At 38.6% G+C, this 15,334-nt stretch overlaps 1 protein-coding gene across 7 annotated transcripts in view; it reads right to left on the bottom strand.

Annotated features, from left to right (window-relative positions):
- The window catches only part of ACTN2 (actinin alpha 2), a 69,808-nt gene that overhangs the window by 18,488 nt on the left and 35,986 nt on the right, over positions 1 to 15,334 (bottom strand). For 3 of the 7 annotated variants that reach the window (XM_005436547.4, XM_005436549.4, XM_005436548.4), the window contains exons 7-12: positions 11,859 to 11,940; positions 9,626 to 9,711; positions 6,862 to 6,954; positions 5,603 to 5,833; positions 4,300 to 4,447; positions 2,593 to 2,743 (exon numbers count right to left, since the gene is read on the bottom strand). In XM_005436547.4, coding sequence (XP_005436604.2) covers positions 2,593 to 2,743; positions 4,300 to 4,447; positions 5,603 to 5,833; positions 6,862 to 6,954; positions 9,626 to 9,711; positions 11,859 to 11,940 — 791 coding nt within the window. Of the gene's footprint in view, positions 1 to 2,592; positions 2,744 to 4,299; positions 4,448 to 5,602; positions 5,834 to 6,861; positions 6,955 to 8,402; positions 8,489 to 9,625; positions 9,712 to 11,858; positions 11,941 to 13,651; positions 13,731 to 15,334 lie in introns of all 7 variants that reach the window. The other 4 variants (XM_005436550.4, XM_027801555.2, XM_027801554.2 and 1 more) reach the window with 2 other exon arrangements.

Genomic DNA, 15,334 nt, shown 5'->3' with positions numbered 1-15,334 from the left:
AGGAAAATAACTAGTAGAGTTCAAGGTCACACAGCAATTGTTCTTTGAAACAGCAACACTAGGCAGCCAAGAGACTGACTAAAACAAAACATGGAGGTGTACCGACTTGGAATTTAGACACAGATGATTATGATTTCTGTAAAGGCCTGATCCAGTAAGGAAAGAAAACAAGAAAAAAAAACCCCACGTTGACTTCAATAGGTTTTGTATCAGGTGCCAATGCACATTTCTTAGCATTCAAACATTAGTCAATCCTTTAAAAATATGAATGGAGAAAGAAATTAGCGTTTTTCTCTAGAATTTCATTGTTTGAGGAATTATGTATAAATAATTAAAATCAATATTTAAATAGAAGCTGCTTATTTGCTTGCAGGTAATAATAAAACCTGGCCTTTATGACCTTTCATTCAGTGTTCTCCAAGGGCACCAAGCCTAACTGAGCTGCTGAATCTCAGTGAAAAATCAGGCACCGATAGCCCCATTGTGTGGAGAGGCAGTGAAGTCAAAGGTGCTGAAAACCTATTGCTTTTAGAGATGCACCTTTGCAGCCCAGGCCACAAATAACTTGTTTAACTTCACACAGCAAATTACTGAAACATCTGAGAAGAGACAATCCTAAAATAGACAGGATACAGCGTTCACTGGCCTCACTGGAGGTAAAGGACACAGGGTTCAAAACGCTGGTAAGCAGATGCTGTGCTATGTATATGACATTCCCAAAATTTCTCATCGCTTGTAAAGCTGAAGCTGAATTAACAATGATTACATGTTTCAGAAACTTTCTTTAGTATAGAGAGGAACAAATAACTTCACAACAGAGATCAAGGCATACCAGAAGGTATTTCATAAGCTCACGTACTCAGTGATATCTCCATTCTCTGTGTTTTTCGGATTTTTTTCACACTAACCAAACCCCAGTACTTACTCTGTCCACTGTGCTTTACTTTTCCTCCTTTAAATAAATTTGAAAAATAAGGTTTTTCTTCTAAATACTTATTATATTATAATTATTAAATGAATATGATTTATAATTAAATTATAAATTGTATAATTGAATTATACAATTACTGTAAGTGCTGCTGCTATCAGGTATGAACTACATTTTTAGACAACTCTCTGAATTTTCAATTGTTAATGGATGTGGAGCTGTTTATGAGTCATGGTCCTTCACCAAATGAAAAGAAGGCACGGTTTTAACACTTGATTTTTGAGTAGTAACTGGTTTGCCTATTCAAGAAAGTAAGACACTGAAGCTTGGAGAGCTGAAGCCAAGGGCAGGAATCTGAGAATTTTGATCTTGGCTCCTGTTTTGATGACTACCACACATTTGTTCCTGTTGGCTTTACAGATTTATAGTGTGGGTAAGCAATGAATTGAAGTATGTGCCAAATCGCTCAGATCAGTAGCACCACTGTTTTACAGTACAAAACCACTGCAATTTAACTGCATAAGATTATAAACTCAAACGTGCTTAGCTTGGTGTACACACCGAGACAACTTTACCAGAATAGGGACATCAGTACGTAACACTAGTCCTGTCAGCAGGGGCAGAGCTTTGCTGACAAAACTGTGCTTCACATAGGTGAATTAACAACCTTCCCGCAAACAAAAGCCAGCTCCACCGATACAGACAGAGTTTAGCCAGAGTAACCGTATCAACAGTCAGGACTTCTGCCGCCATTAAGGGTGTCTTGTCAGTCAGGGACCTTGACTTTTTGCATCCCTGACCTATGCAGCTGATGTCAACAATACAGATGTAGCCTAAAGGTGTTGTAGAATTGTTCTCAGCTTTGGTTGGGTTTTCTCTGGGTGTAGGGTGCTAAGTGACCCAGTGATGGTTCTGTGGCTAAGCTGATGGAACTGTGGGTTAAACTCCTGCTCTCCTATAGGACAGCTTGCATGCTTGATTGCTTGTGTGACCCTGAGCATGCCATTTAGTTTCCATATGCCCCACTGCCCTTCCTGTAAAATGCAGACAATATTTTTTTTTTATTAGCAAATATTATATATTATATATATTAGCAAATATATATAAAATAGCAAATATTAGATGAAGAGTTTGTGAAAATAAGTATACTATAGACAACTAAATCTTCAGAAAAGTCAGTCCACTGCCCACTACTACAGAGATAATTTAGGGATGTGAAGCTTTTTGAAAAGATCAATATGTTTGTGGGAAAATACTTGATTTTAAAGTGAAGATGCTTGATCTGTAAATTGTGTAAGTGAATTTTCTAAGTTCAACAACTCATAGCCAGTACCTATCAGCAGACCATATGAACTGAGAAATAAACACCTCCAGGATTCCCATCAACACACAATGGACTCATCAGTAGAGCTAATGCTGAAAGATTACTGTCAAGTCGATTTTAAAATGTGAGTTTTCAAATAATTTTGGTCAGTTCAATATCCATATTTGGTTGGGGGTAAGGGGGAGATGAGGGAAAGGTCTCAGTGACCAGCTCAGATAATATACTTATGAAGCTATCTCTGGAATGCTTACGTTGGTACCTATGACACTATCAAATTCATTGGAAAGAGTTTATCGCAAAGTTAAATGTCAGCAGCTGCAAGCCTTTAAATGGAACATACTTCAGCTCCTGGGCAATGGCAGCGATCTGTTCCACCCTGTCCTGGTGAGCAGCCAAATCGCTCTCAAAAGCTTCATGTTTCCTTAACATGGCGCGGACTTCTGTCAGAGAAGCAGATTCATAGTCCTTCTGAAGTAAGATCTGCTCTTTGCCTGAAAGAGGAAATTAAAATAGTCATTTTTTACTCATTTATTGGTTAGAACAACTGCAAATTTAATCAACATTTTGAACTGAGGCACGGTGGTGAAAATCGCATGTATGAGATGAAGTCCTGCCCGCATTGAAATCAGTAGCAAATTGTCAGCAAAACAGTATTAATTAGAAATTTATATTTTTAAAGACCTCTCAGTAATTCCTTGATTTTTGCATAGGCTGTTCATACTGGTCTAAAATAGCAAGTATTGCATTGCTTGAGAAACTGGCATAAAAATGGTATAATGGTAAAAAATAGGGCTGTAAGCTATTGTGATAAGTCTTTCATAGAGTAGACATGAAACCAGAAATTGCACTGCTATGCTCAGCTTCACTCTTACTAATGATCTGTTATTCTTTTTCATGTTCTGCCTTCAATTCATTATTCATTTCAGCACTTAAAAAAAAAAACAAAACAACAAAAACCTGAGTTGGGTGGCTGCCTTTTGTATCACACACTGCATTTTAAGTGGAAAATGCCAACCTATTTACAAAAAGGTAGAAAAGCAAAGAGGAAATCAGAACCCGAAATATTACTCCTCAGTAGCTCCTGCGTTGGGACAACTGAACGTACACAGACAGCCCCTACCACTGCAGCTCACCACATAGCATTATACAGCTCTGTGAATTCTAGAGCCAGAAGGGACCATTGTTCCACTTGCTACCAGCTTATGTGAAGTTTTTCCCTGCATAACAGCCATAACATGTCACCATGATAGTTTATATTCGGAAAATAGGCTCTCAGGGGCTGATAAACGCTGTAGTTTCACTTCCAGTACCTGCTTGGCAGCCATCTACAGCCTTGTATGCTTCCAGCAACTGTGTTACGGGATGGATTCTGGTTTACTTTCACAGTATGAAAAGATTCTAGCTGGAAAAAGCCAGGAGCATGGCAGAAACAAGAAGACTATTGTCAGGGCAAACAATAGGGTGATAGGGCAGATTCGTGTTTAACGGTCCCCAACAAAACTGCATGCCAGTGTATGGTCCTATAGCTGTTACAACGACTTGTAAAGTTAGGCTGCCATTACAAAACAGAACTGTAAATGGGGTGTAATCCAGGGTATGGAGCAAAGAAGAAATGAGTCCGTTATCACGGCATTTATGTGGACTATTCAAAACCTCATGATGACCAAATGATAATCAACTCAGAATAACTCTTAATAATTTCATACTTAACCAGTGGTGTCACTGCTCCTGGTTGAATTGCTGGTGTACAAATATATAGGAATCTATTAGCAGTAATGACCTCTATTCAAACACTGAATATTCCCATGAAGTTTGACTCACTACCTCAAGAGTATGATATTTACAGTTACATTTAATTAGCAACATGCCTACAAGTTAGGATCATGACTATAGTCAACAGAACCTGCAATTTTATGTGTCATTATTTTAGGTTTGTAAAACTGTCCAAACTACTTCTGAGCGAGCTTATGGCTGGCAAATATCCAGCACTGACAATTCAACTTTAAACATTAAAACATGAAAAATGTTAAAAGCCATCTCTGCTCACCATATGCCCACTGCTCATGAGTGGAAGCCTTCTGCCTAAATTTCTCAGCCAAGTGTTCAAGCCTCTCCAGTCTTCGAATTTCATTCAGCAGCCACTCTTCATAGCCTTTCTCAGCTTGTTCAAGTCTCTGCCAAGCGCCGGCAATATCCTGTGAAGAGAATACATAGGAGAGAGCAATGAAACTATAATCTCCTTTTATTCAAATTTGCAGATTTCTGATTCATTCGGAATTTTGCTCCAAAAAGAAGTTTTTATGCTCCAATTTTGTAAAATCACAGAATCACAGAAAATGTCGGACAGCTCAGGAAGTCTTGTAGCCCAGACTTCTGCTTCCAATAGCACGCCCTGTTCAGGGGGGTTCATAAAGGAACCCTTACACAAATGGCTTCCAAGCATAGCTACACATTCAGTGTCTTCACAATATATTGCTTTTACCTCCCATTTTATAATGTGCATGTTCTTTTATGACATACCTATCTGTTATCAGAATAAAAGTGCTTTGCTCTCAGAAGTTGACAATAGCAAAATAATAAGTATCAAGAGGATTCGGTGCATGTTTTATCTGGAATACAAATGAATTTCACTTGCTGTGGTGCACAAAGTTTTGTGAGCTTCCTCAGAAGCTCAAAGGCATCATTAGGAAAATGAAGTAACAGGGCCCTTATCTTCTGCGTGTGAGGAGCAGACAATAGCTCTTTTCAGACAGGGCAATCATCTGTTTATCAAATCCGGGCAACCAAAATACAATGACAGAACAGAGTTCAGAAACAGGTTTGCTATATTTCACAGGAAATATTTTGACCCACAGTTAACTCACAATACTTATCAGCAGGTAAGAATTCTTGGTACTGACTATTCTTATCTTCACAGACACAAGAAAAAGGAAAATTTAATTTGAAAAAGTAGAAAAAGCAAAAACACATATTGAGCAATATCTGTTTCTGCAAATCTGATGACCAAAATGTCAGAGAAACCACTGTGAGTTTTGCTTAAATAAATAACAATTAGCCTCACTGATAAAGAAGTATTGATAATGCTCCCAAAGGAAGCTCTGTATCGTCTGTATTGTCTGCAAACAATTTGCTCTTGGGGAAAGCCTTCAAAGAGGCAGGAGCATGCTTAAGAGAAAGCAAGATTCTAGAATGAAAGAGAATGTGTAAAAACAGTGGTTTGGTATTGACAGAGTGCAACAAACAGAAGTTTCTGAGGATGACTTCAAATTATGTTTCAATCTTTCACATTAACACTTTTGTGAGAACATTGATAAAACGGAGAACAGAATATTGATGTCTCCTTTACTTACTGAAACCATTTTGCCCTCTGATGGCATGAAAGCTGGTCGATTGCTGATTCTCAGTTTTGTCTGCAGGGTGTTGAAATTGATCTCCAGTTGACATTTCTCTTGGACTTTAGGAGGTTTGTGTTTGCGGCGGTAGTCCCGGAAATCCTCTAACTTCTTCTGCATAGCCTGCATTGTTTTTTCTGGGGTCCTGTTTTCCAGCCAAGGAATCGTCCGGCGAATCCATTCTAAAAGCTTTCAAACCAATGCAAACAATTGCAATAAAGGCAATGAAAAAGCAACCAAAAAAAAAAGATCATATTGAATGCACAAACCCTAATTAAGTTTGCTCCATTTTAATATTACTGACTTCAGCTGGTATCAGTACCTTAATGGCAAGTAAGCACAAGATTTTCAAAGCTGAACAGTATTTTTTCAACTAATTTGCCCGGATATTCTAGGCATTTCTAGAAATACCCTGATTTTCAGGAAGATGAGCACACCTGTAAGGTGTCTCTAGCTAATTACTAAAAACCTGAGTTACCCCAAAATCACTTGCCACTTTCAAAAGTATTGGTCTTGATGTCTCAAGCAGTCATAGTTATGAGATCAGGACACATACCAGCCAAGTCACTCGGGTCACGTAAAAACCTTCACTCAGAAGTCTGTCACTGCCAACGTAGCACTGTCTTTGTGTCTATTATCTCAGTATGTTTTTGCAGCTTATGTGTTAAAGACAAGGCGGCTTTCACTTGTGCACTACACATCGGGAGTCCTGACAACAAATTTCCCATTGACCAGGAAAAGACAGGAGGAGCGCAATGTGCCCCCCTCTTCATTCATTTGCTGCCTGTGTTCACAGGTGCACTGCAAACACCCTGGCAGACCCTGTCCAGGTCTGCTTTGCCGTACACAAAGCAGCCGACAGGCTTGCCTGGAGTGACAGGATCCTGTATGCTCCACATTTGGTCAAGGATGGCTGTGTTTGGAGATTACAGAGACAGCAAGCTTGGTCTTGAGGCAGACCAGTGACAGTCCTCAAAACAACGTTTCTGGCACATTAACGAGACTTGGTGACTTGCTGGAGGTCACACGGGAAGTCTGTGGCAAAGGAGTCACCTGAACCTTGAGATCTTGGGCAATTCGGCTTTCTACCCTGCGACTGTGAGATTTACCCTCCTAGTGTCTTCACTTTGCTGTCTTGCAGAGAGTCCATGACTCTTTCAGATTTCAGCATCTCATGAACATAACTGTCACCACAATACAGATGCAGCTGTCTTTACCTCACTTGCTAGTCTCTCATACTCTTCCATCAACCTCTCATTTTCTTGATTCACAGCAAGCACCTTACAGATCCGGTTAGCTGCAGTCTCAGCCTGTAAAACACAGCAAATAAACAGGACATATTCGTAAACACATTCTGAGACAGGTACAGGCTTGGAGAAAGAGAATGTGTCTGCTGCAAATACAAATCACGTTGTTTTATAATTGTTGATTTGTGCTCCTAGGTTACTTATATATTTACCCTCCTTCTGCAGTCACGGATTCCAATGGCCTGAATAAGGCACAGATCAGCACAGAAGTCACCTTGTTGCAGTGAAGCTTTATTTTACAAAGGGGAATTTCACACTGCCATTGTAGTTTTCCAATAAAACTTTGGTTTTCAAAGACATCTTAGGCCATTCTTAAAGTTAACCTACTAGGTTATTTTTTTTAATCACACCAAAAAAGTATTAGATTTGTTAGCCACACTGGAAATACACTGCATGTGATGCAGGAGTCCCAAACCACTCTGTATCTACACATCATATGCATATATACCCTTGAGAATACATGCAACTCAACCACTGACAGCAAATCTTTTCATGCCTCCAGCCAAATTTCTTTGTGAAGGCACTTTATAGCTCTACCGTATTTAAAATTTACATTAGTAGTCTGACGTCACAGATCTTTACTTTCATACAAATGTGAGTCTGGAGTATACCCAATCACGTAAATATCTGTGTAGACTTCTATGTTATAGAGTATTTGGAATCCCCCTTTTGCATGAATAGCCAAACCTTCATACCCAAAAGCAAGAGGGTGCAACAGCACAGCTGTGCGGTGACACAGCGGAGGGGGCCTACCAGACAGGAAGGGAAATAAAATCCTGAGGATGGAGAACTATCAACTACTTTAAGGGTTCTTTATTATTTTTTTTCATGTGAGTTGGCATTTGTAGGCTAGAAATGTATGAAGCAGAACAGTGGAAAATGACATGCTTGTGAGAATCCTATCCTGTATGACAGATTTGCTGCTGATGTTCTTGCCTTTTATACTAGTACTTTGATCCACAAATAATGCTGTTTGCTTCAGCAGGAACTGGGCACAAATAATGTGTTGGATGTCTTCTGTGCCTTTCTGCATTTTTCGGCATCTTTGCCAATCCAGCCCTAAATTACTACTCAGCATAAGTCTAAAATAGTCTCCATCTCCAAAAGTCAAACTTTCTTTTATGCAGAAAATGCATAAGATGTTGATGTAGCAACAAGCAATAACTGCACTTCACAGTATATTCAAATAGTTTTTCTGAAATAATCTTTACAAACACCAAATAAAGACCCAAAATTAGAAACAGGAATGTCCATTGGAGTTCAAGTTGCTACACAACATTTAACTAAAACAGGTTCAAGTGTTGGTTAAAAATGAGTATTAGTGCTCAAGTAATATTTGCAATTGTTAATTAAAACCACAAAGTACTAAATCAGGTTTTTTTAATAAACTAGTGGAAATGTGAAACAACCAATCAAAAACACAGCAACCTGAAGGGACAGTTGATTTATACCTGCTCTGCTCCAGCAAAAGCATGGTAGAAGCAGGACACATATGTCATGATAGCTCTCTCATCAGGTTTGGGAGTGTTCACAATATCTACAAGAGGCGGGGAAAAATTAAAAGAAAAAAACAAAACAAAACAAAAGAGTCGAGGAGTAGCAAACAGGATGAATAAATAAAAGCACAACGTAATGTCATTCTGATTGTTCTCTTGTCCATAGTCCTGTAGTCTAGAAACTCTACAAAGCTGTAATAAATTTAGTGTTAGATTGATGGGTGCTGACAGAAAAAAACGTAAGCTAGAAATTCAACATAAGCTCTTATAAAAAGGTGGAATTTTTTTAATAAGCTTGATTCTGCAATATTGTCACAGGGGGAGCAACCTTAATTTTACTAGGACTATCTGCTTAAAAACTGGCACACATATGTTTGGTGACTTAGAATGTTTTTTTGACTAAGACACAGGAAAGTCAGACTGCATTTTGATCTGGGGAGATGTTCTCTGGAAGTTGCATGTGGGTTAGTTATAACTTTAGCATTATATATCAGTATTCTTTATATTACTAATACCTGAAGTATGTCCAGCTCTGAACTGCTTTTTACATTTTTCCTTCTTTTCATTAGGACATGATTCCAGAGTTCTTCTGAGATGTCTGTGTGTGTTTCTGTGTCTGTTTTGCATAGCAGCAACATTTTATGTTGCTGTTTGTACTTACCATTAAGCATTTAACATTTTAAAAACAATCCTGAAAGCACAAGAGAAGGGTTTATTTTCTGAGCGTCTGATATGATGACTTTGACATCTGTAGCAGGAATAATATCCAGCAGGGAGAAAAGAGATGGCAGTCTCCTGATGAAATTAGTTTTTCACTATGAGCTTATTTTCATCTTGCATTTTTAAAGGTGCTTCAAACAAATGCACACAAGTTCAATTAAAGAGAATAATGTCCTCTATCCCATTCAGTAACCAGCTGTCAAAAACCTACTGGATATTATTAGTAAATATACAGAAAGATGAGACAGGAAGGTTTGTTTCTATGGAACAAATGGATAGACTACTACTGGCTCTACCGAGACAGTGGCTCACAGAGAAAATCAAGCAACAGAAAATGAGCTCAGCTCTAAGATGCTGTCCTAGTAACTAGTGAGGAAAAGATCAGAAGAGGAAAAACTGCTGAAAGAAACAAGACAGAAGGTGAAGGATGAGATCTGATCCATCTTCTACAGTCTCACCTTCTGAGCACCAGCAAATGCATGGTAGTAACAGGAAACATAAGTCATAATGGCTCTTTCATCAGGTCTGGCAGTGTTTACTACATCTGTGTAGAGAGAAGAGGGTTAACTGCTCAGCAAATCTCACAAGGTACTTCCATCAGGTTATACTGATGATGCCACCTCAGTGTTGTAAGGTTTCAAAATAAATACACCATTATTCAGGTTGCACCTGTTTACTGGTACCAGTGCAAAGCTACCTAAGCTTTAGGAAGCTTTCCAGTAAATGCAAAGTATGTAATTCTCCCTGAAATGGCAAAACACATGAAGGCTGAGACTGTACAGAAGGGTATTGCAGCTTCTGGTTTGTGGAAACTTTGTAGCAGATGGCATGGCTGGCAGATCTTCTGGGTTCAGCTTCACTGTCGCTCCAAAGCAAATTCATCTAAATCACTAGAATCAACCCAGAGTTAAACACAGCCACTGACAGTCTCGCAAAGCAGGCATGCTTACAGTGTATGGGCATACAGGGTCCCCGTGACTGACAGGGTATTGACATACATTGGAAACCTGTAGAACTCCTGCAGTCCAGAAATACATTTTGTGCTAAGAAAAGCTTGGGTAGTAACAGTTTTGCAATCCTCGTGCCAGTCTGTCTTTTTGTTAATAGCACAAATCACAGGAGAGTTTGGCTTGGCTGGCTGATAGCTTTGTCTCTATTACAGCAGGAAAGAGTGAAAATATAAAGGAGGTGCAATCAAGGTATGGGTACATTGGTAAAAATGGACCTTTTCAAAACTTAACAGAGAAAGGCAGAAAAAGGTGGTTTCACACCAATTAGGGCTGAGTGATGAATGATGCTACTGCAAGCTACAAGGTTCCTGCCAATCTATGGAGCAGGAAGGTAGCGGTGTGAAAAGACCCAGGAATGAGGTGACAACTTCTAACATTAACAGTGAGATTTCTAAGTTCAGGACCAACGTATTTACTGATTTTACATCTACTTCACACAGCTGTGGACAAAACTTTGCAAAGTTTCCACAGAGAACACAGTGGAAATCAAGAGAGTAAACAGTGATGATCAATACTTGGAAGGCATTAGAAGAAGCACGATTTCATTTACCCCTCCCCCGCCAAGAAGGAGAATGGTAAGATAAGGGCTAGAATGTGCAGAAAATGCAGTGAGGCAAAAAAAAAAAAATATTCTTACATTGTATGTGAATAGAAAAAAATTAGGAAAGGAGAGTGATAGTAGGAGCTGTTCAATGGTAAGGAGGTAGAACTTCTGTTTGTTCCTTGCAGAGAATTTCAGAGCAAAATAACTAAGCGGTACATGAAAGGGGAATTACAATTCAAAAGACAAAACCAATTTCTTTTTGAAGCATGAAGGTGAAACCAAGTAACCTCTTCAAGGAAGAGGTTACAACCTGGATTTTCCAAATCATCCCGTATTGACCTAACTTTCCTACCAAAGGCTTCAAGAGGAGCAGACACGGTCAGTTTCAGTGTTCTGGGTGATTCCCATCTTAGCACCGCTCTAGTGACATGCCACCAGAGCAGAGTCTGCATACTTGCAGAAGAATGCTTTAAACTAGTGTAGGCAAATTCCAGTATTTTGGCACCATTTTTTGTCTGGAGTACAAGAGTCTGGTTATTGAGAAGAAATTCAGGAACTTTAACAAATATTTTGTTGTTATTTGTCAACAAAAGAAACCAAACATGAAGCTACTTGTTAAAACTACCACTGCAAATGTTTACAAATAACAAAAACCAAAGCTTCTCTCAACCTCACTTTCTTTCATAGGAGGCATGTTGTTAGTATATTTTGAAAGTTCTGTACTTCTATTTCTATTTCTGCCCCTCTCACTTAAACATTTTAAGAAAGTGAATAAGCTTCCAGCTGCTAACAGTTGTTTTTTCCCTTTACTAGACTCAGATTTTAATTTCTTAAATGCAAGGATTATCTTTTGATCCTGCATTTCACCTCAATTATCACAGTGGGGCCATGTGCTGAGCTTACATTCCAAAGTAGTATAATAAATACAAACAATAACAAACAAGGAACGAAGCAAGGAATGAAGTGAGTGAAACTATTCAATACAAGGGGAGCAAGAAGGAAGACATTCGAAAACAAAGCAGGTTGCTCCATTATGATTCATGTGAATGGAATGTTGAAAATTTGCTAGATACAAAACAAAAGAAGTTTGTGTCCTGCTTATGAGTGACACAAACTTCAGTAAGATGTAACTCTCACCTTCTGCATCCAGCATCTTAGGGATATCCAAATGTTTTTCAGCAATTTCCATGGCAAGGTTGATATTTCCTATGGGGTCATCCTGCATTAAACAAGAAAATATGAGTCAAAGACAGAAGTTTTTCCTTGAAGCAAGACTACAGCAGGTATACTACAACTTACTGTTTTCCCAAACTGTAAACTGGACCCACAACTGTTCAAAACACAGTCTAGGTATATGAACTTTTGGTCTATCTACTGCTATACGTACATTACATGTTGCTATACTTATACATTAATAAGCTATTATGTACCACTAGGAGTGCTGCAAATATATTCTGGAGGGGAACATAGATAGTGTATACTCACAGTTCTGAGCTAATTCTGAATGAAGTACAGCAGTAATACATACAGCCAAGGCCACTGGCCCAGCAGGCTATACTAAACTGTTCATCACAAAGTTAGTCCTGCACGTTTTATACCTACTATACATTATATTACAATGATATAAATTCTACTGAGTTCCCTGTTGGTCAGGTGCGTGCATAAGAAGAAGCAAGCACAGACAGAAGAACAGTTCCCCAGAAGGAGCAAAACTTCCCAGTTTTGGCTTGGACAGACAAAACTGTAAAGCCTCTATAAAATTAATTTTAGAGCTGTGGAAATTCCAGAACTTCATCTGGTTTGAGATTTTGATTTTGGTTTTTTGAAGGAAAGAGAAAGGAAGCAGTGAGCACAGTTCAGATAAACAGCATACATGTGACGTCTTACGCTACAGATAGCTATTACGGACAATGCAGGAGTGTGTCACATTAGGGCTGCTCTTAAGAGCAGCCTTCTGTATCAGCGTGGAGAGAAACCCCCCTCTGTGAAATGGCAGTTCATGCCATTAATGCCGTCATTATTTTCACGTATTCATAAACTGCTAAATGATCATAGCCACTCTGAACAATGCCAATAGCTACAGAGATAGGCTGGGAAAACAGGACACAGAAGAGCAAAGTTAGAGATGCTGGAGAGCACTGAAAAAATGTTAACAGGCATTCTGGATGGAATTTCCAGGGCTTCCATGTGAATACAAGCATCTCCTATTAAGTGATCTAGTCTCAAGCACACTTCTTTTGTTACTTTGAAATGAACTTAGTAAGATTACTTACTATGGAATTACAACAATTATTTGAGTTTCACAGAAATCTGTTCCTCATCCACATATATATGCCAGGTATCATGAATAGTAGTGCCATGACAGATCTTTCTATAAACATATCATACTAGATAGCCTTTCCTTTAAAAGCTGCATGTCCAATAAAATGAGTTATGAAGAACAGTTTACATTTTTAAACATTTTTAAATATTTTGAGTATAACAGAATACAAAGTCCCCAATCATAAGTTCTCACTCTATCATCATTTAGCAGTTTTGTGCAGCATTGACATTAAGAGAAACTTAAAATGTGGACAATATTTAAACCCCATGAACATATTTTTGCTATTACACAAGACACTGTGTGTAATACATTTACTGAATGTGTATACAAAAACTCTTACTGGAATTAAATGGGACAAAAATACACTAAATCTAAGCGAGACCTATTGACTAGGTTAAAACACTTCGCTTAGGGATGAGTGATGAGCACCTCCTATTTGGTGTGCTTGATACTAAGTCCATGACTAATTAGTGCTCCACTGGCAAAGGATTTATTTAAAATCACAGCAACTTCTGAATAATTGGAGTTCTCCATCACTCATGCTTTAAAAAAACAAAAAACTAGAAGCCACAGTAACTAAAAATCTCTGCTACAGCTAGAGAAATACCTCATCTAACTTGTCATAGTCAAGAAGATCAGGCCTGTGTCTATGGATAAGGGCGTTGAAAGCAAGGCCATCCTTCCAGCTACAAGTTCACACAAAGCACGTTGGTGAGAAGAGGAAAAGACAGCATGCAGGAGATAAGAAGCCAAGAAACAAGACACCAAGACAGCTGTTAATGTAACCAAAATGAGCAGTCAATCAAACACAGCCAGGTCAGAAAAGCAAGATCTATTTTAGGTTTTTTCTGCATGTGCTTTACGTGCCACAGCTCAGCCTGTTTGAAACCTGACCTGTTCTTATTTTGGAAACCTCTAAGAGGGAAATAGTAGTGCTGAGGCAGATCTGCTTATGTTCTGTTCCCTTTCCTTAGCACTCACATATAGCATGGTCAGACTGTGAAGTTCTTTAGTACTATGCACCACTTTTCAAAGCACAAACTCGATCAAAGTAACTTCTGTTTGTGCCATGCTTAAGCACATGTACACAGAGACAGGTAGCTTAGTCATTCCACGAATGTGTTTATCCTTAGGAAAGACTGTATATAGAATTAGAGAACGCGTTGGCATTGATGGGTAATATTTTGCCCTTTGTTTCAGACCTGCAGTTGTCTTAACAACTGCCTAAATTAAAATCCTATGTGTTTACGAGTAAGTCAATTTAATTTTTATCACTGCATACCTTGGGGACCCCAGCATAAATTTAACATATATGTAAAGCAGACTAAGCTTTCAAATACTTTCATTTCATTCATTTATTTTTTCCCTCATCAAAGACTTTCTGATAACAGTTGATTCCATTACTAAAATCAATTTGGAATGGAAGGGCATGGAATGGAAAATACAGTCCATGATTTACCAGTCTCTCTCATCAACGAAAAGTTGCACTCATCAAATTAAAACCGTGATTAAGTTTTCTGTTTCACTGGTGTTTACGTGAGACCTCAAGATGCATTCATTGCATAGAGCAGGAAATGGTATGTATGTATAGAGCGCTAACATGAAACAACATTCTACTTTCTTTCCAGGTTTTATTCTTCAGTAATGATATCCTGAAATTTTGACATTATTACTTGCTCCTCATTCCTCACTTTCAAACCAAAGTGGCTGGCATCCTTTAGAAAACGTGCATTTTGCCAAGAGTAGCACACTGTAATAAAATAGTTTCGTAATCCCCATGAGGTACTATCCAAGGAAGTCAGGGTACCAGTTTTGTTTCCACTTGTCTGGAGGTATAGGTAGAAGTATAATCTAAGAATTGGTGAATATTTTCTATGTAAGACTAGTAACTTATTGCATACTCCCGGTTACCACGGGCAGTGTTTGTTCTAAGGAATCTTAGGATTAATCATCACATTGTTTACTGCTCAGCAAACTATGGTCATTTAGACCAAATACAAAACAGGATGGTCTGTACAATACTGTCAGTGGTGAATGGAGAATTCCGATGTATCTGATTTAATATCCGTATTGGGCAGTGTAAAAGACTTCATCAACTGCCTGGCAGCTGAGAACTAGATTATTCGCAATTAATTGCCGAAGTTGTTGTAATGGGAAGGAGAAAGGACACAGGACAGTCATGAGGTCCTTTCCTCCATATCACTTTTTTTTGGAGGGAGCTTAGAAAGCCAGTCAGAATTAGTATGCACTCCTCAGCTTGTCTTTTAGAAAACATGCTAAGCAAACCAGA

The sequence above is a fragment of the Falco cherrug genome, chromosome 6, assembly GCF_023634085.1.
Source record: "Falco cherrug isolate bFalChe1 chromosome 6, bFalChe1.pri, whole genome shotgun sequence".
Classification (NCBI taxonomy): domain Eukaryota; kingdom Metazoa; phylum Chordata; class Aves; order Falconiformes; family Falconidae; genus Falco; species Falco cherrug.
The sequence above is the reverse complement of the archived record's forward strand: the minus strand, read 5'-3'. Positions and strand labels throughout refer to the sequence as shown.